This window comes from Clupea harengus, chromosome 22, assembly GCF_900700415.2.
Source record: "Clupea harengus chromosome 22, Ch_v2.0.2, whole genome shotgun sequence".
NCBI classification, from domain to species: domain Eukaryota; kingdom Metazoa; phylum Chordata; class Actinopteri; order Clupeiformes; family Clupeidae; genus Clupea; species Clupea harengus.
The window spans coordinates 1,014,453-1,038,386 of NC_045173.1; the positions used below are offsets into that span (position 1 = coordinate 1,014,453).

General features: G+C 40.7%; 1 protein-coding gene across 2 annotated transcripts; it reads right to left on the reverse strand.

The window, feature by feature from the left end:
• Positions 1 to 4,388: 4,388 nt before the first annotated feature.
• LOC105893784 (beta-1,4 N-acetylgalactosaminyltransferase 2-like) lies at positions 4,389 to 23,651 on the reverse strand. 2 transcript variants are annotated; one of them, XM_031560062.2, is made up of 11 exons: positions 23,561 to 23,651; positions 21,711 to 21,955; positions 15,266 to 15,394; positions 14,889 to 14,995; positions 14,613 to 14,650; positions 10,583 to 10,763; positions 9,305 to 9,391; positions 8,894 to 9,075; positions 7,631 to 7,774; positions 6,925 to 7,153; positions 4,389 to 5,083 (listed from the first exon to the last, which is right to left on the reverse strand). In XM_031560062.2, the coding sequence occupies exons 2-11, from the start codon at positions 21,860 to 21,862 to the stop codon at positions 4,902 to 4,904; spliced, it is 1,431 nt and encodes a 476-aa protein (XP_031415922.1). In that variant the 5' UTR covers positions 21,863 to 21,955; positions 23,561 to 23,651; the 3' UTR covers positions 4,389 to 4,901. The 2 variants fall into 2 exon arrangements, with proteins under 2 accessions (XP_031415922.1, XP_031415923.1); XM_031560063.2 differs by having other exon boundaries at positions 21,711 to 21,909; positions 23,561 to 23,625.
• Positions 23,652 to 23,934: the final 283 nt, after the last annotated feature.

Here is a 23,934-nt window from a genome sequence, read left to right on the forward strand (position 1 = left end):
GGGAATATTCTGGAGAATATTCTTAAAACGTGAATTTTTGGGTTGGAAAAGGTCCTACCTTTTTACTCATTTGTAAAATAGTGCAGATGAACACAGTGGGTGTGCTTGTGTGACTGTCCATTCATGTGTTTAAGCGTGTTTAAGGCTGCGTTCACACTTGACTTCTTTTTTTCGACTGCCAGCGCCTTTTTTACATGCAACTCTATGGGAAAAGGCAAAAGGCGGACGCCTTTTCAAAAAGCGGCCGCCTTTTAAAAACTTCTAAAAAAGCGCAACCCCTGACGCCTTTTTGAGTTCAATTTTCTCAACTTTTCAGAAAAGCGCTGGGTGACGTCAAGCGCCTTTTTGACAGCTGACCAATCAGGACGAGGAGAGTAGGTACCAGCGTACCTTCCCTAGTAACCTACTGCCTTAGTTTAAAAAAAAATGGCGGACCAAACTCCGTAGTTCATCGTATTTGTACCTAGAAGTTTTTAGTTTTACTTTTTTTTGCTTAGATTTTTAGAAAGTTACCGAGAAATAGACGCCGTACAATATAAAAACCCCATTATTGTAACTGAAAACTACGTGTAAGAGGATTTGCGAGGTGTCTGAGCTACCTAGCTCATGTTAGCATGCTACTAGCCGTTAGTGATTAGCAATTCCTCTGTGTTTTTGCAAAGCATCTGCCCCAACTTTCTTTTCCCGACATTTACATTTATCTTGTACATAATCCATCCTCATAAACCAGAGATTTAAAGAGTACAGAAACTCTCCTGAGCAGGCAAGAGTGCCAATATGGGCTAACGAGTTGTAGCTAAAGCCCTGGCTAAAGGGCTAAACAGCTCGCTAGCTATTAGCACTCTAGCTTGCTCAGTAGAGTGCTAAGACACTAGCCTGACGATGTCATACTCATAATTCTAGTCAGAATATGAGTCTGATATCGCTCCATTGGGCTGTGATTATGGGGCGTGTTTCAACCGAACCAGGAGAAAAAATGCCTCTTCGCTCAATTGGCTACCTACAACCAATCAGAACAACCTAGTATGTGACCAGGGGCAGCTGATACATTACACTTTTACCGGATCCCGTAGGAAGGAAGGCAAAAACATCTTTTCGATTGACAAATGCCTTAATCGCGTTTCTCTGTTCCTCTTTCAAAATAAATGCACTGTCAATGTCTAAATGGACTCGAATCTATATATTTCAGCTCTCCAGCGGCAGCCATGTTTGTTGAAAACTAATTCAACTCGTGTGTTGGTGACGTGGTTGGTTACGTTACTGTTGATCATCTGTCCATCATCGTATAAAGCCCGCCTTAACAATTTTATTGGTACGGCCGATATCGAGCCGCAGATAATTTCTCCTCAATGGAGTAATGCCAGACCGAACTTCCCAACCAAAAAATGTGTGGGCGGGGCTAAGTTCGGTCTGGTATCCAGGCTACTAAGACACAGTAATTATTCACGATTGTATCAACGTGCTGCATTTCACTTAACAGGTCAGTCATTTCCTAAATCTTTAGGAATAGAATACAATTGTATATCTGGTTGGCGCATTCAACAGCACAACATATCCCCAAGAGCTTTGAACTTTCTGTGGGTTGTGACCATAGGTTGTGACCGTAATGTGTCTGTGTCGGACACAAATATGGCGACGCTTAAATACAGTGACGTCACATGGTATCCATGAATTCTGAAGCGCCCAAAAGGCGCTCAAAAGGCGCTGAAAAGGCGCTGAAGGCAGCGCTTTTTTCTAAAAAAGAAGTCAAATGTGAACGCGGCCTAAGAGACTTGGCGCTATATAAATAAAATTGAATTGAATTAAATAGAATGTGTGTATCTGACGCTACAGTTAAAACGAAAACAGTTGAACGTAATCATACAACGGGTAAAATAAGTATTGAACACGTCACCATTTTTCTCAGTAAATATATTTCCAAAGGTGCTATTGATATGATATTTTCACCAGATTCTGGTAACAACCCAGGTAATCCATACATACAAAGAAACCAAAACAAATAAATTCAGAAATTAAGTTATGTGTAATAATGTGAAATGACACAGGGAAAAGGTATTGAACACGCTTACTGATATTTATTTAATACTTTGTACAAAAGCCTGTTGGTAATGACTTCAAGACGCCTCCTGTATGGAGAAACTAGTCGTATGCATTGCTCAGGTGTGATTTGGGCCCATTCTTCCAAACAAACAGTCTTCAAATGGGCCTCTTCTATGAACTCTGATCTTCAGTTCTTTCCATAGATTTTCAATTGGATTCAAGTCAGGTGATTGGCTTGGCCATCCAAGTTTCCTTGGCTGTTCATTGTCTTGCTGAAATGTCCACCCTCGTTTCATCTTCATCATCCTGGTAGATGGCAGCAGATTTTTTATCAAGAATGTCTCGGTACATTTTTCCATTCATCTTCCTTCAATTATGTGAAGTTTTCCAGTACCGTATGCTGAAAAGCAGCCCAACACCATGATGTTCCCACCTCCAAACTTCACTGTTGGGATAATGTGCAGTGCCATTTGTCCTCCAAACATGGTGTCCATTATGGCATCCAAAGAGTTACATTTTGCTCTCATTTTACCAGACTATATTCTCCCAGTATTTCACAGGCTTGTCCAAATGTTTCAACATGCTTTTTCTTCAGCAATGGAGTATTATGTGGTGAGCGTGCATACAGGCCATGGCGGGTTGAGTGCATTACTTATTGTTTTCTTTGAAACAACTGTACCTGCAAATTCCAGGTCTTTCTGAAGCTCTCCACAAGTGGCCCTTGGCTCTTGGACAACTCTTCTGATAATAATTTTCACTCCTCTGTCAGAAATCTTGCGAGGAGCACCTGGTCGTGGCCAGTTTCTAGTGAAATTATGTTCTTTCCACTTCCGGATTATAGCCCCAACAGTGCTCACTGGAACATTCAGAAGTTTAGAAATGCGTCTGAACCAATGCCATCAGTTTGTTTTGCAACAATAAGGTTGTGAAGGTCTTGAGAGAGCTCTTTGCTTTTACCCATCATGAGATGTTTCTTGTGTGACACCTTGGTAATAAGACACCTTTTTATAGGCCATCAGTTGGGATATTAAATTGCACTGACAAGGGGGCCAGATTGTTTTCTAATTACTGATAGATTTCAGCTGTTGTCTTGGCTTTCCATGCCTTTTTGCACCTCCCTTTCTTCATGTGTTCAATACTTTTTCCCTGTGTTATTTCACATTGTTACACATAACTTAATTTCAGAACTTATTTGTTTTGGTTTCTTTATATGTATGGATTACTTGGGTCGTTACCAACATCTGGTGAACATTTCGTGTCAATAGCACCTCTGGAAATATATTTACTGAGAAAAATGGTAACGTGTTCAATACTTATTTTACCCACTGTTATAACACAAAAATACTACGTTTTTATTCAGAACCAAATAATGGATGTGTTGAGAAGATAATTCCAACCCCACAGAGGAGGCCTAGGATGCTGTTTTCCATTCAGTATTTCATGACATGACTGACATGTTTAATAAAAGCCAAAATGTTTGAATTCCGTTCCTCCTGACCTAGGTTTCAGTTATGCAGGTGTTCTCCTGTGTATGCAGATGCAGCCTATTTATAACAAAACAGGAAAAAATGTCTAACTGAAGTCATGCAGAGACGTTAATACCAGATTGTTGTCACAAGAGAGATACAGTATCGAGTGAGGATCAAGTATCAGTGGAGGGAGGGACTCCTATTCAGCACAGCATTAACCTTACCTGGTAGCTACCACCAGGGGGAGATGTGCACACAGAGTCATTCTCTTTGCCACAAATTGCATTAGATTACACGTCAGTGTAACGATCACCTTGATCAAGAGCGTCTTACACATTTAAACTTTTTTTTTTTATCACAGACGATTGTTACAAATGGGAGATTTATTAACAGCTGACCCTATCTCTCCAAATTTAAACTCTGGACCACATCCATCCGGGGCAACATTTAGAAAAGGTCTACCCAAAGAAGAGCAGGGTAGGGCTGCATTACGTTGAAACATCGAAACTCATCAATTAATACTAATTACTTTACCATGGGTGTTTTTTGGCCCTCATCCCACAAGACTTTCACAACACCACAATGCACCTTTTGTAGCCTAGCTTTGGAAACTGTTTGCACATATTTATTTGATATAGCTGCAGCTCAAGAGATCTCCTGACTCAGGCAAGCTATCCATACTGATAGCTGATGCTGATTGGACTGCTGATTAGATCTTGATGGTAAGATCCAATCTCTGATGTCTCTTACTAAGTGAACCCATTCTATTCTTGTAATGCAAATGTACCATTCAAATTATTCTAAGCATGTGCTATGGCAGTCTACTGTGTGGGTGTGCTTATTGTTGAGAACTGGTAACCGTGAAAGCAACTTAAGGACTCTCAGAAGATCTACTGATTTATTTCAAAACCAACCAGCTTCCTGAGCTTGACACGGCCATTGTTCTTCTGATGTTTGGACTCACATGCTTAAACACAAAGTGTTTTCTTTTGAAAATGGTTAATTTTTGTCATCATCCTTTAAAATGGGGGGGGGGATTAAAACAGTATTCAATGAAGTTAAATATAAATAAAATGAAAATACATTTGTTAAGCTCTCTATTTTGCCCTGTCTGGGTCCTGGCGACCTTAACATTTACTAGTAAGGGCAAGGCTAGTATGGTTGGACTGGTTGAGAATTGTGAAGAAATTGAACACTACAGATGAACCGTCTGAACACAAAATCTCAGTATGCTGTTATGAACAAAACAAACACAATTATGTACACTCCACAATTAAACATGATTGAATTCCCATAACCCCATAATAATGTCAGTCTACACATCCCTGGCACAGATCCACTTCAGATTCCACAGCCATCGTGGCTATCGAGTAGTCTTGTTTCAAATTCAGGTTAAAAAAGGTTAGTGCAGCCGAAGTGGCTTTTAAAGAAGTACAGGAAACGGTGCATATCGTCTTCCTTGTGATTCCTGAAGGAGCGGTATTTTCCGCTCCCTGGCCTCTGGCGCTGATGGTCAATGGTGATGTGGTTGCATGACGCTATCAGTAGTTTCCCAACAGCATCCACAAAGAACTCTGTCAGTGAAGGAGACAGGGAAGGGACTGTTGAGTGCACTGCATGCATTCTCTTATCATATCTGACAATATGGTGATTCTGTTTTGTGAAGATGTCCAGCAGTTGAATTCATTTCTTTAAAAACCGTTTGAACTGCCCACCAATACATGTCCTTCTTATGTGGATGGGAATGACTAGTTCTGTAAGGTGCTGGTAGACAATGTTGACTATAGTAGTGGTGCTAGTGGTCTTATATAGATTCATTATTACAGTGCATGATATGCCCTGTATTGTTATTCCTAGGCTTCTTATTACAGTGCATGATATGCCCTGTATTGTTATTCCTAGGCTTCTTATTACAGTGCATGAAATGCCCTGTTTTGTTATTCCTACGTTTCTTTTACTTCTTCTTGTAAAGGACACTTATGCTATGTATTTTTTATTTTTCTGAATGTTATACTTTTTAAGATATTAAAGAAAAACTAATACAAATTTTCCCATTTCCCATCCCATTTGGGCCATTATGACATCATAATAGGGTCATTAAACTGGCTTGCACCTGTGCTTCACTGACACCTGCGCCAAGGTTCCAAGGCTCCTCTTCTCTCTGTCCCTCTCCATTCAACTGTATAACTAGGAATATTAAGAGACACCTTCCATACTCTACTTGTTTTTCTCTCCATCTTTCTCTCTATCCCTCTCACTTTCTCTCTACTTTCTATTCTCTACTACTCTACTTTCTCTTACATCTCTCTGCTTCACTCCATTTTCTCTCCTTTTTTCAATATTTTCCCTCTTCACTCTCTCTTTATCTCATTATCCGTTGCCACTCCTGTTCACTCTTCTTTCCTTTCTTCTTTCAATTACTCTGTCCATCAATTCCTACTCTGTTTTCAACTTTTTTGTCAGCTTTCTTTGACTTTGCCATCCTCTATGTTCCCTTCCATTTAGTTTATTTCTCCTTTCAAATTTTCCCTCTTCACTCCCTCTTTATTTCATTATCCATAGCCACTCCTCTTCACTCTTCTTTCCTTTCTTCTTTCAATTACTCTTTCAATCAATTCCTACTCTTTTTTCAACTTTTTTGTCAGCTTTCTTTCACTCTACAGTCCTCTATCCTCCCTCACACTCCATTTTCTCTTCTTCTTTCAATATTTTCCCTCTTCACTCTCTCTTTAACTCATTATTCAGCGCAAATCCTGTTCACTCTTCTTTCCTTTCTTCTTTCAATTACTCTATCCATCAATTCCTACTCTTTTTTTCAAAAAATGTGCCAGGCTTCTTTGACTTTACAGTCCTCTATCCTCCCTTCCATTTCCTTTACTTCCTCCATGCCATGTTTATATCTTCCACTTCATCCATCGATCATTCTAACATCTTCTTCCTCCAGTCCATTCTCTCTCATATTTTCACTCATTCCCTCTCTCTGTAGAACTTCCATCCACTTGTTTTGTTCTATCCCTCTCCAACTCCTCTTTCTCACAATCCATCTCTCTGCTTCACTCCATTTTCTCTCATTCTTTCACTATTTTCCCTCTTCACTCTCTCTTTACTGTCTTTATCCATAGCCACTTCTCTCTTTTTTTCTTCTTTCACTCTTCTTTCCTTTCTTCTTCCTTTCTTAACTTTTGCATTTCATGCACTGGTATTTCCTTCGGGAAATGCATATTCTAGTTATTATTATTATTATTATTATTATTATTATTATTATTAATAATAATAACAACAATAACTAATAATAATAATTAAAATTGAACCACACTGAATAACTGAAAGGAAGAATTTGAACTGCAACTAATGAAAAACTGACTCGGTCTTGAAGATGCTAAAAACAAAGAGGTGGTCCTGCATTATCACTTACGTGTGTGGCCTTGCCTCTTGAGTCGGGGATCAAATAGCACCTTCTGCACCGAGTCCGTCCGTGCAAGGAAGAAGTTGACCACCACGTTGCTGAGGGAACACTGAGGGAAACCAGGCACCGTCTCCTTGTAGGGTCCTCGGAACTTGAGAAGGCAGCCCCCCTCATCTTCATGCCCTTCCTCGTATTTCATCCGGAAACTGAAACTGTTTCGGCCTACTACAGCACCCACCTGGGTACAGACACACTCTTGATTATTATTTCATCAAGTGTCGGACAATCAGAGGTACCCCCTAGCCGCTGACTGGGGTAGAGATATGACTCCATGCAGATCCGATTTATTATGCATCATTGATGGCGTGGATGGTTATTATTATTATTATTATTAGATTAATTTCCCGTTGCTTACGTTTGCTATTTGCTCAGCTCTTGCCAGAGTTGTTGCAACCCCATTTTACTGCTGTTGTAAAATCATGCATGTGACAAATACATCTATTGAATCTTGTCAATGTAACTATATATTATATGACTACAAGAGTATTTTGACATTACTATATGTGTATGTTCCCCTATGGCATTACAAAAACTTAATACCACCACCACCAGCAACAACAACAACAATTTAACCTCAGCCTCAAATATGAGTATATAACATCATAGCCATAAGAACATGTTGTCATCTGTATCACTGATGACAGTAGGAGAGTACCATGTCCAGCTCAGGCATGCTCTCCATGACCTCCACCAGCTTCTCTATCTGGGTTTGCTTTGTGAAGTAGAAGTCATCGTCCACCCAGAGGAAGTACTTAGTGGTGACCTGAGACACAGCCAGTGTCCTTCCTGCAAACCATCCCTGATAAGATAGCATGCATAGAAAAGATGATTATAAAGGAAAAACAGATGCTGTCCAGATTCCACACACTGCAACTTCAGACAAGGGGTCTGTCATGGACAGAAAGTTCCGGCCTGCCAGAAGTTCCGGATGACGCAACGGATGACGTTACGATCAGCTGTTTTGCTTTTTCACGTGAATGATATAGAATCTTCATAGCTAGCTGCTACTGCTAACACGAGGTGGGGAATTGCTACGTGCCTTCTCAACTTGTAAAACAGCAATTAAATATCACCGCGGCGGTTGTTTTGAGATACTTTGTGATGTTTCTTATTAGCTGAGCAGTACAAATGCATATGAAAAGTAATTGAAGTAGTGCTAAACAATGTTCAAAGACAGCTAGCTTTAACCATCTGTGCTCTGGATCTTCCAGAAGTAATAACAATTTAGCTTTCTGTTCACAACAACCTTTAAGAACCACGTCGGTATTTCATGAAAAATGTATCTATCCAATTGAAAAAAAATGGTATCGTGAACATTGTTTAGCACTACTTCAATTACTTTTCATATGCATTTGTACTGCCCGGCTAATAAGAAACATCACGAAGTATCTCAAAACAACCGCGGTGATATTGAATTGCTGTATTACAAGTTGAGAAGGCAAAACGAAGTATCTCAAAACAACCGCGATGATATTTAATTGCTGTTTTACAAGTTGAGAAGGCACGTAGCAAGTCCCCACCTCTAGTTAGCATTAGCACCTAGGTATGAAGATTCTATATCATTCACGTGAAAAAGCAAAACAGCTGATCGTAACGTCATCCGTTGCGTCATCCGGAACTTCTGGCAGGCCGGAACTTTCTGTCCATGACAGGTCCTCTAACATAAATTGTCCTCAATGGGAAATGCTTATGGAGAAATAGCATTGATGGTGCGTTGCTTCTTAATAATACAAGTAACCTGAAATAAATAGCTTAGAATTTGGACAGTAACTAAGTACAATAACTATGTATTTGTAAGGGATGTTACAGTTCAGGGGTTTCCTGTAGCTATAGGACCAAGCATGTGAAACAGAGCGATCTGACCTTAGTGTGACCATAGTACACATGCGCAAAATGAATTATTGAAATGAACTTCTACCTGTCCGGGAGGCATGAAGTACTGTTCAACGTCAGAGCCGTTCACTTTGATGGGGTCAAAGCTGTCATCAGCGATGATTATCTTCATGGTCTTATAGTACTGGCGGATGCTGTTGATCAAGGTGTTCAGCTCGAAGTACCTAAGGAAGGTCTTGGTGGTGATGGTCACCTGCGAGTTTATATCTAGGGTGAAGAAAGTTATGTTTACTGTTGCTGGTACTTCTATTGTGGAATTTGTAATTATGTTAACACAGAATTTAAAGCAAAAATATAAAAGGCAACCATTTTTGTCATACTAACAATATATTGAGGTAAACAGTAAAGACACAATATCTATAATGTGCTGCATTTAATTACACATCATTCGGCTGTGTTGGCTACTATGTTGTGTTGTGCGGAAGGTATGCCATACCTTCCCCTAGGTCAAATATGATGGGCACGGAGGGTTGCTGGGTGACAACGGGAAAGGTGACATTGTGTTTCTCAAACAGGAAATGCACTGGAGAGAATAAGAAGCGCACACGGTTAACAGGAGAACCACCAAGGGGCAAATTAAGGATTCCTTATATTCTCTGAACTTCTGTTTAACACCTCCTTTTAATGTCTTCTCATATAAGGCAGTGCCTCGTTTCTATACCCCCAATACATAACCCCTTGTTACCAGAAACCAAGGAAATATCACTTAACTCTTAACCCTTAAAAAATATGTATTCTTGTCTTGCCACCATTGGCTGTGTGCTTTCCCTTGGTGGTTTCAGCTTTGTCACCTTGAGACAATGGGCCTCATTCTCGAACGCAGTTGAGAAGAATTTAAGAAGGAATTTCTTCTGAACTCCATTTCCGGTGGATTTAGGAACACATTTGGCATTCATGAAAGTTTTCTCATCTGGGATTTGTTCTGAACTTTAGAAGAATTTCAGAACGCGAAATAGCAGTCGTAAATCGAGTTTTCTTAAATGCAATTCCTCAAAAAACCACAATATGTCCCACGGGGCTGCTCCGTGTTAGAAGTGTTAAGGGCTGAATTTGTGAGAAATCGTTGGTGATTGCGTTCACATCAACTCTACAGACATCCTCGGATTAAAATAATTATAATAATAAGAAATACGAGAATATTTGTTTCATTAACAATTACGTTTCACATTTATAGTCATGATTCTACGAGGCATCGTGATAAATAAAACACGAACACTGCAAATGTAAGTGAATAAATAAATAAGCACTAAACTTAATCGCGTTGATATAGCCATAGTGGAATAGAATGGACACATCTACATCCTGCAACAGTACCTCTACCTCTGCACTGGTGAAGTTAGATCTGCGTTTACTCGACCGGTGCTCGCTTTCCACTTTGACATGACTCACTTTCGACTTCCTTTCGCGTGGATTCGGTCGATTCTGACTGCACACGTTACTACGGTTGCGTGCCCTTATAAGGAGCTGGCGGGGCGTGTATGTATGCAAATCCAGGTGCAGGAGAATGCGCTTTGAATTTTTTAATTCTCATTCTGGGGAGCACAGCTGAGAACACTTTGGTTGCGTAGGAACACATTTTCAGGCGTTCATGAAGTCAGTAAGAAACATTTCAGAAGAAACTCCAGAAAATGTTCGAGAATGAGGCCCAATGTTTATGGTTAACGGTGCTATGTACATGAAATAAACTTGAGATTTAACTAAAAATGGCCCTTACCCAGGTCGCCCATTCTGAGGCGGTACACCATGCTGGTGTAGTGCACTCTACCCAGAAGGGCATTGAGCCCAGAGGCGCTGAGGGCGGTGATGTTGAGCTGGTTGCCTCCGTCTCCCTCCACCAGCCCATCCGTGCCCGGCTCCTCCACAGACAGCAGGCCCCGGGAGGCCTCTAGTGACACCTGTCAGAGATTGAGCATGATCATGACACAGCTTAGCCTGGGTCAGCACTCTCTGACCTCCAGGCAGTCCTTTATGTGGTTCTTGTTAGCTAGAACACCGTCCAGGCTACACAACGTCTTCAGGGGTGGACTGTGAAGTGCTGGTTGCAGGCGAATGGGATAAAATCGTAGTGTGAAGGCAGCAGTGTTCTTTGTCTCTGCTAATCCATGGTTTTGTTTTGTACTGTTTTTTTTTAGACTGTTTGTCTGTACCGTAATTTTATGTTTTTAGACGGTTTGTGTGGTTATCAGTTTTGTGAGATGGTCATTCATTCATTGACTGATGATTTTCTTAATGCAACGACCATGACGTGGTGGAATTTATAAAGGATGTACTTCTTGTTTGTGACACATAGGGTTAGGGCAGTGTGACGATGTGATCTGTGCCTGTTCGACCCTGTTCGATCCGTGCATTTCAGAAAGCACAGTTGGGATGACACAAAAGGACTTTTAGATTTACTGATTTACAACTCATCAACTCAACTCATTTACTCATTTACAAGTCCTGAGATAACTTGAGTGAATTTTCATCTAACAATGAGCTTATAGGGTCAATTTTCAGTTGTCCTTTTGTGATGGTTAGGTTAGAATAGACGCTCCATTCAGACAAACATCCTTATTATTGTGCCATATGTAACCCTCATGAAATTAGGGCTACTAATATCAGTAGTGTAGTATAAATTATTGCCTAAAGAGGGCGCACTTTGCGTTCTGTTCAAGGGAACTCCCCGCGAACAAGAAATTATTTTATCCTTCCAAGATTCTCCCATGAGACGTGTGAGAAAGAGGCTCCCGGAATTCGACATCCAACTTGAGAGGGTCAATTGAAGCAAATCCCTAGAATAATACCACACTGAAAACTCCGATTGGTTTTTATGTACAGCAGAAGAATCTGAGAATCTGAATCCTGTGAACTTGATGATAAGATGCCGAGCTATACCCAGATTTTGGATGCGGTGTGGCCAACCGCGTGATCCAGATCGAACCTGATAAGCAAACCACGAAAACATCAGACCCCAGTCCTGCCGTCAGGCAGGCAGGTAGTACACACACAGACCGGACCAGAACGGAACTCCCGGAACTCTCAAGCGCACACACACTGAAATGGACTGAAGGACCCTATCCTGGAACTTTCAAGCACACACACTGAAAAGATCTATTCTTGCTTTTTTTATTTTTCACGATTTTCATGATTTTAGTAATCCAAGAAGCCTGTCGGAACATCAGGTTCTGATACGATGTTGATCATTATTATACTCCATGTATTGCTCTTGCTGCTTGCTTTTATTGATTTTATGTAAAGCACTTTGAACTGCAACTCTTGTACGAAATGTGCTATATAAATAAAGTCTTACTTACTTACTTACTAAAAATGCCATGAAAAAAGATTGTTAGTTTTCACCAGAAAGTTGAGAAAGTGCAAGTGGTATTATGTGAAACCCAAAGATATTGTGCAATGGACGGTTAACTGTCTGTGTGTCTGTGTGTGTGTGTGTGTGTGTCTGTGTGTGTGTGTGTGTGTGTGTGTGTGTGTTCTGTACAAATAATATTTCCATTTCCTCCTTACCTTGAGAATGGACTCTGACCTGTCATTAGGTAACCCTTATCGCCCATTGTGTCGTGCTGGACAGAAAGCAAGAGCGTAAACACCAGAAACACCATATCCCAACAAATCCCAGATAGCGGCTGATGGTCATGGCATGAATCCACTCCAGAATCAGCCGCCATCTTAGAATGACACCTAAGAATGTGTGTGTGTGCATAGGCGGAGATCACGGGGGGGACCTCCGCCTATGCACACACACACATTCTTAGGTGTCATTCTAAGATGGCGGCTGATTGTGTCAGGTCGTGTCAGGTCCCTGCCCCCAACAATCATTGTTAACACAAATAAATAATTTTATACAATATACTAATATTAAATAAAAGCCCCACAACACAAGCGGTGCTAATTATAAACGTAAAACAATGTGTTTTTTAAGTGTTGAAAAATCATGATCCCCCTATTCCTCAAAGTGGTTTGGTTCACATGCTGTTTCTAACAAGCGGGGCAGCTCCGTGTTTCAGTCAATCAGCCCTGTACGCGGTCAAATTGCGAGGAAAGCAGCCTCCACATCCTCTACAAGTAAAAGCCTTTTCATTGTAACATGAAAAGTGACATTTCTCCTGCTTTGTCCAAAAGCTCAAACTTGAGCTTGTTAACAATCATTAGCTAGTGGCTTAACCAGCGTGCTGATTAAAAAGAGGCTGATTTTGGACAAGGCAGGCACACACACACTTTTTCCTCCTCTCTCCCCTGTCACTGCCGCTATGCTACACGATATGAAAAGAGGTTGACAGACATTGATCTCATTCTCAAACGCAGTTAAGAACATGTTACAAAGTTCCCGGGACAATTCTGGCATTCATGAAAGTTTTTCATCTGGTATTCGTTCTTAACTTTGAACAGAATTTAAGAACGCTAAATAGCAGTCGTAAATCGGCCAGATTGGAGTGCACCCATGTTCTTAAGGGCTGAATTTGTGAGAAATCGTTGGTGATTGCGTTCACATCAATTCTACGACATCCTCGGATTTAAATAATTATGATAATAATAAATACGAAAATATTAAACAATTAAAACAAATAAGCAATTACGCTTCACATTTAGTCATGATTCTACAAGGCATCGTGATGTCCTAACAGAAATAAAAGCACTACACGAACACTGCAAATGGCATTGAATAAATAAATAAGCACTAAACTCAAGCTCCTGGATATAGCCTTGATGGAATAGAATGGAGAAGACGTTAATTTACATGCAGCTGAATCCTTCCTTGAAGAGAGATCATTTGCGTTTTGACATTATTTGTCTGTGAGTAGATATTTTGTGTAAGTACATTTAATGCCGTTTAGAGAATTAAAAAATGACGTTGAATTTCTGTTTGTAAATGTTATAAGAGATTCTGTATTTAGCAGTTAAGTTATGCTAGCTCTCGTGGTATCGTGCCACCTTTATGCCACATTACGTATTTGACGTGAAATGTATGTGTCTCTTTATTTCTGTCTGTTCCAGACAGTTTTACTAAATCAAACGTCCTGTATGAATAATTGCATGCTGATAACTTCAGTAAACTCAAGCAAAACAAGACTTGTGGATTCACTTGAAATTCATCCACTTTATTCAGCAAAGAAAAGTGTTATCTAGCTGTCAAGTCCTGCAAGGTAGCAAACGCAGTACGACCCTACGAGGACAGCATAGAGAGAGAGAGAGAGGGCGATAGGGCCAGACAGCAATTTTTGTGTGTCCCCCCAGGAATTACTCTCTGAAATTTTACCATGTATTGTCCCCCCCCTACAACGAAATGGGATCTCCGCCCCTGTGTGTGTGTGTGTGTGTGTGTGTGTGTGTGTGTGTGTGTCTGTGTGTGTGTGTGTGTGTGTGTGTGTGTGTTCTGTACAAATAATATTTCCATTTCCTCCTTACCTTGAGAATGGACTCTGACCTGTCATTAGGTAACCCTTATCGCCCATTGTGTCGTGCTGGACAGAAAGCAAGAGCGTAAACACCAGAAACACCATATCCCAACAAATCCCAGATAGCGGCTGATGGTCATGGCATGAATCTACTCCAGAATCAGCCGTCATCTTAGAATGACACCCTCTCTGTTCCTGCCCCTCAGCCCATAGATAATAACTGGCTGAGGAGTCTGGCATCTGGTCTGGATCTGGAGAATATGTGCCAAATCTGTGCCAGATCAGCTCTAGTCAGCTACCATCTAGGTTGTCACCCCCCAATTGCAGTGCGGTACACTCATCTTGGTAACAAACCTTATATTTGTCCCTGTCTGGGGCATAGACACCTAGACCTGAAACAATGCCACATAGTCAGTTATCACATAGATTCACACCATTAAGGTTTTAATCCTTCATCACTACAGTCCAGATAATAATTACGGTCTAAAAGACAGGCACTCCTTCACAAAACCTAACATAAACTTTGTTTTCCCTACTCTGAAGTTAGTTTGCAAATATGCACACACACACACACATGTAGACATACACGTTTAAACACACACACACACACACACACACACACACACCTACCAGGTATCAGAGTCCTCTGGAGAGGCACAACAGTGAATCCCTGTATGGGGTATTGAAGTGGCGAATTGGCAGGAGCCACAAGAAGCAGGTCGAGACTGGATGATGTTCTGCATGTCAGATATAAAGGAGATGGATATCAAAACGGGCATCTTAATATGAAGGTGGGAAAACCCCTAAGGGTTAAAAGGGGAAAACAGAGAAATTAATATCTTATCTAAATAAATAAAATAAAATAAGTAAATAATATAAGTAAGGTGGGAAAACTAAAAGGGGAAAACAGAGAAATGAATATCTTATCTAAATAAATAAAATAAAATAAGTAAATAATAATACATAAAATCAATATCTGCTGTTTGTGCATTAATCCTACATCCTACCTGGTCTTATGCTTTCTGTACTCTTCCTGTCGTCTCCTGACGGTACCGTTGTCGTTCTTGAAGAAATCCTTCAGTAAGCCCCCATTGCACGAGCAGTGTGTGGGTGGATGTCTGGAGATTTTTGTGGCACTAGGACATTGACATGGTGGGAAAAAATATATAGTCCGGTAAGTAAAAAATAACACTGGATTCTCAAATATTGACTGGCCTAAAATGCATCATTTTTGAATCTTCATTTTCTAACCTTATTTATTTTGAACATGCTAACAATTTCCCCCTTCGCTGGGGAATATGTAGCTACTTGGAAACATCACTATCAATGTGCCATCTTGCATATCCAACCAAACAAACCTGTGATATTATTTGTAAAGTTCTTTTTAAGTAAAGAAATCTCAGTGACAAATGCTCTTTCGTATCCATTTCATTTTCATCTCTGTAAATACCTACATATGATTGCCATGACAGTAGAACACTTTGAACCAGTGTATAAAAAAAAACAATAATTTCCTTACACAGTATACTTGTCTTTTTTGTGCTGTTTATAATCATTCATTGTCTTTAAGTGATTTTGATTTTGTACCTCTGTCGTTGCTGATGTTGTTAAGTACTTGCTTACACTCCTATACAACTCCTGCAAATACCAAACTCCAAATTGTAACGCATGACAAACATTCGTCTGCAACCCTGAGAACCCCATTCTTACAGTGAAAAAAATTTGCTAAATGTTTTTTCACCTTTCAGATGTTTCAAATTCAAGTTCAAATTTGTTCATGAATCATAATCACACAACAGTTATATACTTATGAATAGTAATTTATTCATAACAAAAATATTAATAAGAAGAAGAGATCAAATTGTCTTTACAATACTGAATTTCATCTTAGCCCTAGTGTTCAGCCATATTAATTTACAATGTCCCGAAGACAGTTGTTTTCCTCTGAAAAAGGAATGATGAACATTACACTTGCTGCATTGCCTGGGTGTATTCATTTACAATGGCAGTCCTAAGAGCTTGTCACAGTCCCCCGCGTATCCTTGTGGAGATGGGAGGACCTTTCAGAAGATCAACCATCCAGGCAGCACTCCACCAATCAGGCCTTTATGGTAGAGTGGCCGGACGGAAGCCCCTCCCCAGTAAAAGGCACATCACAGCCCGCTTGGAGTTTGTCAAAAGGCACCTAGAGGACTCTCAAACCATGAGAATCAAGATTTTCTGGTCTGATGAAATCAAAATGTAACTTTTTGGCCTGAATACCAAGCGTCACGTGGGAAACCGAGGAAACCAGGCACCGCTCGTCACCTGGCTAATACCATCCCTACAGTGAAGCATGGCGGTGGCAGCATCATTATGGGGCGACTAGTCCTGAGAGAGGGAATGCAGCTAAGTACACCGAGATCCCTGAAGAAAACCTGCTCCAGAGCGCTCTGGACCTCAGAATGGGATTGAAGGGACCGGCATTTGAGATTTTATAGTTAATAAGGATATGCCATAGTCAATAATTCAATGTATCTTATACCTAGTTATAATTGTTACTTTTATTTGGATTAGATAGCATGTAAGCATTCCTGGGTGAATATACTTTGGGTTGACCTAAGGAGTGAGGTGAGACAAGGCTCTCACCTTCCCCCCCAGGTCAAGACAAAGCCTTGTCTCCATGGCCTATTTGAATAGACGGTTGATAGAGAAATTTAATGAGGACATTGTTATTGTATTTTAATCTGCTTCAGTGGCGATTTTAGGCTGAAATTTCTGGTGGGGCAATTTTGTATGACGTCATGTCACCGTCACAAAAATAGAGGTAGCTGATTATTATAAGCAGTAGGCCTATATAGACCAGTAAGATATGCTATGGGCTGCATTTTGAGTGCCAGCAGGGAGCAGAAATCCTATTTCAAATACATTTCACATGCTTCAGCGCGACACAAAGATGTTGCCTATAATACAGCATTAAAGTAAAATGATTGCAACATAGCTCAAATAACTTGCATAATTTATTAAGCTTGTGGCACACGTGTGGTACACAATATGAAGCAAAAGGCACAACTGAAACAAGTAACAGCAACAAAACATGCTGCTAAATGAACAAAACTTTGTTCTTGCATATTGCATTGATACATCAATCAGCTCCAAAAAAAAAAGTTTGACTCACAGAATAGTAGTGTCTTTGCAGCCTGGTGTCGCCCTCGCACATCGTCTCAAAGTTCGCACTTCCCACAGAGCTTTATGCACGATATCAGCCTCCCCAGTACATAACGATTCTCCTCCGTCTGTTTTTTGTGCTCTAAAATGTTCCGCTGATATGCACTATCTAGCTGTGCCATGATGTTGACCTGCACCAATTGTAGGGCGCAATTGATTATGGGGTTTACAGCTTTCGTGTTTCACTGTTCTTTCTGCCAGATGCTTCAGGTCTTTGATCCATCCGTTGTCCGAACTGAGTCTGCATTAGTACCAATTCCGAAAAGAAGGCATGGGAAACAGAACAGTGCTCGTTTTGATGTGCTAGCTGTTAGCCATGTCTTTCTGTCATACCATTCCGTCTTGAAAGTTCGAGTCGCTTTCTGACCAGGCTGCAGCAGGATCAAGTTGTCTGGTCTGTGTGGTCCCAAACATTTGATTTCGAATTTTTCTTCCAGCGGCAATGTACTAAATTGCACCCTCAACATAATAATCTACGTTGCTCATTGTATGAATTTAAAAACACTTCCAAAATAGTCGAAATCTAGCACTGGCACTGATCTGACTGTATGTTTTTTTTTTCTTAGTCACGGAGTACAGGTCTCGCGGTTTTCGCATTATTCCAGTCTAGTTGCCAGGCAGATTTCGTGGGGCACATCTGAAAGTGCCCCACCGCTCAATGTTAACTTTGGCCTGTGTGGTTCACGCTCATTGGTGTTTCCATGGTAACGGTGGGGCAGCGTGGGTCGTTGCCCCACCGGAAAGGGAGGGACAGCAGAGAGCAGCATTTCACAGAGCAAGCACACAGACAGAAAAACACACGAATCAAATTACTCCAAAACAAGACTATAATGCTTGCGAGTCAAGTTTATTCACACACATATTCACGCTACTTTGCATCAAAAAAAAAATATATATATTTTGCCGCGAAGTACGAATGTATTGAGCTTTCTGCACAACAGCGTCATCTGGATCTGGTGGGGCAGTCCCCCACCTGCCCCTAATGTAGAAACGCCACTGATCTGCTTGCTTATCTTGTGTGCTGAGGCCTACAGGAGGCCTACCTTCATGCTGAGGCAAACCACCTGTTTTTGTACTGATAGTCATGCATACCGCTCTTCTCTCAAGGACATACTCTGAGATCACTGCTGTAACTTCTGAATAGAATAGAATAGAATAGAAAAGCCTTTATTGTCATTGTATTTATACAACGAAATTTTGAGTGCTTCTCCTGTTGGTGTGACGAGGGACAACATATAACACAACAACAACATATAACACAACAGTACTACAACTATCCAAAAACAGTAGGAACAGTGCAAAAATATATATATACAGTGCCCTCCACAATTATTGGCACCCTTAGTGAATGTGACTAAAACAGGCTATGAACAAATATGTCTTTGCTGTTTATCCTCTCTGTCTTTTACTCAAAATATTCACAAAAATCTTACCTTTTCATTAAGGTAAAATTACTGAAAGAATCATTTTTTTTTTTAAATAAATAAAATATTTTTCTCCAAAACATGGGTGCCACAATTATTGGCACCCCTAGAAAAACTTATAATTAAAATCTAACTGAAGTATATTACCAGTCATGTTTTACATTTTTAAGTTCACCTGTTTGATTAGGAACTCTTTAGTGGTCAACCATGACTTCCTGTTTCACTCGGGTATAAATATGAGGTGACACAAGCCAAATACCCTTAGTCATTCATCAAGATGGGAAAGACAAAAGAACACAGTGTCGAAGTGCGACAAAAAGTTGTTGAGCTGCAGAAATCCGGAAAAGGATATAAGAAAATATCTTAACAGTTGAAAATACCCATTTCCACAATTAGGGCAATAGTTAAGAAGTTCAAAGCGACAGGAGATGTAAGGAATCAGCCTGGAAGAGGACCTATCTGTAAATTGACCCCACGCACCGTAGGGAGGATGGTTCGACTGGCAAAAGAATCTCCAAGGATCACAGCTGGAGAATTGCAGAGGTAAATTGAGTCTTGGGGTCAGAAAGTCTCCAGAACTACCATCAGACGCCACCTCCATCACCACAAGTTGTTTTGGAGGGTTGCCAGAAAAAGCCTCTGCTGTCAATCAACAACAAACTAAAGCGCCTACAGTTTGCCAAATGTAAGTCAGACTTTCAATGGGACCGAGTTATATGGCCAGATGAGACCAAAATAAAGCTTTTTGGCAACAAACATCAAAGGTGCGTTTGGCGTAGACAGAAAGATAGCCATACAGAAAAGACCCCCATACCCAATGTGAATTATGGTGGCGGATCTTTGATGTTGTGGGGCTGTTTTTCTTCCAAAGGCCCTCGACATCTTGTTAGGATACATGGTATCATGGTCTCCATCAAATACCAGCAGATATTAAATAAAAACCTAACAGCCCCCTCTAGGAAGCTTAAAATGGGGCGTGGTTGGACCTTCCAGCAGGACAATGATCCGAAGCACACCTCAAAATCAACACAAAAATAGTTCACCGACCGCGGAATAAAGGTTTTGCCATGGCCATCACAGTCCCCCGACCTAAACCCCATAGAAAATCTGTCGGAAGAGCTGAAGCCGAGTATACAAGCGTTGACCTAAGAATCTGAAGGATCTGGAGAGATACTGTATGTAGGAATGGTCTCAGATCCCGTGCCATGTGTTCACCAACCTCATCACGCATTATAGGAGAAGACTCAGAGCTCTTATCTTGGCAAAGGGAGGCTGCTCAAAACATTACATTAAGGGGTGCCAATAATTGTGGCACACCTGTTTTGGAGAATAATATTTATTTAATGTCAACGTTTTTTTTTTCTTTCAATAATTTTACTTCAATGAAAAGGTAGGATTTTTGTGAATATTTTGAGTGAAAGACCAAGAGGATAAACAGCAAAGACATTTTTTCATAGCCTGTTTTGGTCACATTCACTAAGGGTGCCAATAATTGTGGAGGGCACTGTATATATACATTAAGAGTAGAACAAAGTGCGGTGGCATAGACTAAAGTACTTCAATAAATACATCAACAGTACTTCCCTGAGGTGCTTTACAATAAACACAGACAGCTTTGTTTATGCACATGTGTAAGGTGACTGAGATGGTATGTGACTTGTAGTCAATAAAGTGCTTCTTGTCTGCTGCAGTGCAACCGGAGTACCACGCCGAGATGCAGTAGGTTAGTACACTTTCGATAGTGGTGCGGTAGAGGGCCACCATCAGTTTACACTCCAGGTTGTTTTTCCTGAGTACTCTCAGGAAGTGTAGTCGCTGCTGTGCCTTTTTTACTGTCTCTGAGGTGTTGGCAGACCATGAGAGGTCATCTGATAAGTTAGCTCCTAGGAATTTGAAGGTGTGGACCTTCTCCACACAGTCCCCGTTGATGTAGAGTGGGGCCGGAACTGCACTTCGCCTTCTGTAGTCCAGAACTTTCGTTTTTGTGGTGTTCAGTGACAGATTGTTGTCTGAGCACCACACTGTCAGTTTCTGTACTTCATCTCTGTACGCTGATTCGTCATCTGAGCCCGATCACGGTGGTGTCGTCAGCAAATTTAATGATGGTGTTGGTGGGATGGGTTGGAGTACAGTCATGGGTGTACAAGGAGTACAGTAGTGGGCTCAGCACACAGCCTTGTGGAGAGCCAGTGCTTAGCGTGATGGTGGAGGAGAGGTGGGGGCCGAGTTTTACAGTTTGTGGGCGGTTTGAGAGGAAGTCTTTTATCCAGGTGAAGATGGAGGGGGAGAGGCCTAGTGCAGTTAATTTGCTGACTAGTATGTCAGGGATAATTGAGCTGTAGTCAGATGGGAAGCGATGGGACGGGAGAATACCGCCCTTTGTCTGTCATAAAACCTGTTTTATGCGCCCAGCTTATCTTTGGAGTCTGTTTATGACACACTCAACTACATTTTCACCTGACCCTATACAATGCAACAACCATCCCCAAAAACATTACGGAACATTCAGAAGCAGCTATTTGGAGAAACAAACAAGGCCAAGAAAAAAGCCCAGGATCAGATAAATGCATTTTTCTAACTGCAGGTGTATATACTGAAACCAGAAATAATTGATGAATTTACTCAATCAAAGTCGGACCATTATTTATGGCTTGCCCGAGTCACTGTTGCCCATTTACAGGGCCAGGGCTGTGTAAGAACACCAGGCTGTTTGAGTGCACACACAGAACAGACAGCTAGATGAACTTGAGGAACAATTGGCTGAATTAGACAAAAAATGTATTTGATTAGAATCATGGATGGCACTTTTAACCAATCTCACCTAGACAGCGCAGAAGGAAGAGTCCGACAGTCCTTAATCCCAACGAGGCGTTTATGAAGGGTGGGTGCAAACAGCACAAGGCAGAGGGACACCACGCCAGAGAGGAGTAGAAACACCAGCCATGACTTTCTGAAATGACTCGTATTCGACATGAGGAATAACCGTCAGTTTGCTTTCCCCCTGTCTCTTCCAAAGGCACCTGGTTAATAAGTCCGAGAAGAGATTTTGTTGACAAAAGTAGAGACCTACACAGACACACACACACAAACAACACATTTTAATTTGTCTTTGTATGATTTGTATGTAAAGCTTTTAAGCATTCATACAGAAAAGACACAAAAAACAATTAACATCTAATATTCATCATAGAAGAAATTGCCTTTTCCTTGCTTTCAACAAAATGTTTTTAGAATGATTGGACTGAGAATTTTTTTTTTTTTAATGTAACGAGTTGGGGCTTGTACCATTTTGGTTAGATATTTAGCCCCACCCAAAACTGTACACATGCATAATGTAGGCTACTAGTCATCTCTGACAAAACGATGTATTGAATGTAACTTTCATTAAAGTTATCCTGTAAGCTATTTTAGCACCACCAAAGACATAAACTGTGAAGAACAAGACCGTGTTAACAGTCAAGACATTTAAGTTACCGTAAATCCTCAAATTGTGCCCGGGGTCTTTTATTTACAATTTACAATTACAATCTACAATTACAATCAAGCAAGTCTAAAATATCACTCGGCCAAATTAAAAGTGTATCGCGTAGCGCTTTATGTGCAGTGTCAACGTAACAATAAACATCGAAGTTATGGTCTCCACTGTCAGTCACGGAGGAAAAGATTTAAAAAGCTTTGTTTTTTAATCATTTTTCTAGACACTATTATGCTTATCGCGGACGGAAAAAACCCATTCGACGAGGTTGGTTTCCATATCCAGGCTAACTTTCTTTCTACCTCCACCTGCTAGTTGGGATATGGTCTTTTTGGCTGCATTCAGTTCATTCTTTTGCTTCTTCCAGTATCGAATTCGTCTCGGGTCAATGTCAAACTGCTTTGCTGCTTTTTCTCCCGAATGTTCTTCAGCATACACCTTCTCTTTGAATTGAATATCAAAGTTTCGCCTTAGTGCCATAGTCTACTGCTTTATGATCCCTTCTGGAAAAAAGTAACCTAGCCAACTAAAACGTTACAGTTAAACAACAGTAGGCTACGATACGTGTATTTAGGCTTAACAATAACAAATTGCCAGACGCGCCTTCATGAACAATAACAAATTGCCAGACGCGCCTTCATTAACAATAACAAATTCGCCTAGTAGTCCTACGTGAGAACATTTATTTTTTTATTGTAAACAGCCCTTGAAATTAGCCAACAACATTAAACATGAGGAGAACATGTATTTATGAAATGCATTCAATTAAATTGTGATGTCTATTTTGTGCCGATGGACTGATGCTGGTAGGCTACAGTAAAATAGGCTAGTATTCGGGGCCCGGCCTTTATTTGTCCATATCGACCGCGCCCCAGGCTACTATCTGAAACCCGGCGTCTAATTGAATCCCGGTCTTTATTTGAGGATTTACGGTAAGAACTATATTCTGTTGATTAGTGCTACTTTAAAACAATGCGCGTAAACATCTGCTATTTTTTAGTTCATTTTAGAGATGCCATTGAAGAATTCGATTTATACCTTCAACCCTACGGTGGTCTAATCAGTTCTTCAAACAGCCTATTTTGTCAACTAGCCCAAAAAAGCCCAAGTAATAATTTGCGGGGGTCTATGATAGGTCTATAGCCCAGACTGGTGCTGAGATGCAGATGAGAATTATGTGGGAAATTGACACTTACCTGCAAGGTGTCAAGAAGGCGCAGGTAAACCAGGATATACAATTCTGATCCAGGGACCGACGTGACAAGTGCAATGACGAATTCACGCCCAATTAATTGTGGTTAGCTTGTTCATCATCTGTCATCATGTTGGGACACTGCCAAAAGGAAGGACAGTGCCGCCGCTCCCATAACGCGAACTAGGCGCTGTGCGTAGGGCACCAAGTCCTGAGGGAGCACCAAAAAATAGGCAACTGAAAAATCATCATAGTTATAATAATTATAATGCCGATATTATTTCAGTATAGAAATATTAGGCACCTTGTTCTGCTGTCACAAAACAGGCAGAACAAGAGATATATTTAATTGCTCAAAAAAAGTTACGATTGTGATTT

Bases quoted from the DNA above. Each gene is read 5' to 3' on its own strand.
- LOC105893784 (XM_031560062.2), bottom strand. From the start codon at position 21,862: ATGTCGAATACGAGTCATTTCAGAAAGTCATGGCTGGTGTTTCTACTC. The intron at 10,764-14,612 runs GTTTGTTACCAA...AATCTCTGACAG, and splicing joins CAGACAGGGACAAATATAAG to GTGTCACTAGAGGCCTCCCG. The intron at 9,392-10,582 runs GTAAGGGCCATT...TATTCTCTCCAG, and splicing joins CCTCAGAATGGGCGACCTGG to TGCATTTCCTGTTTGAGAAA.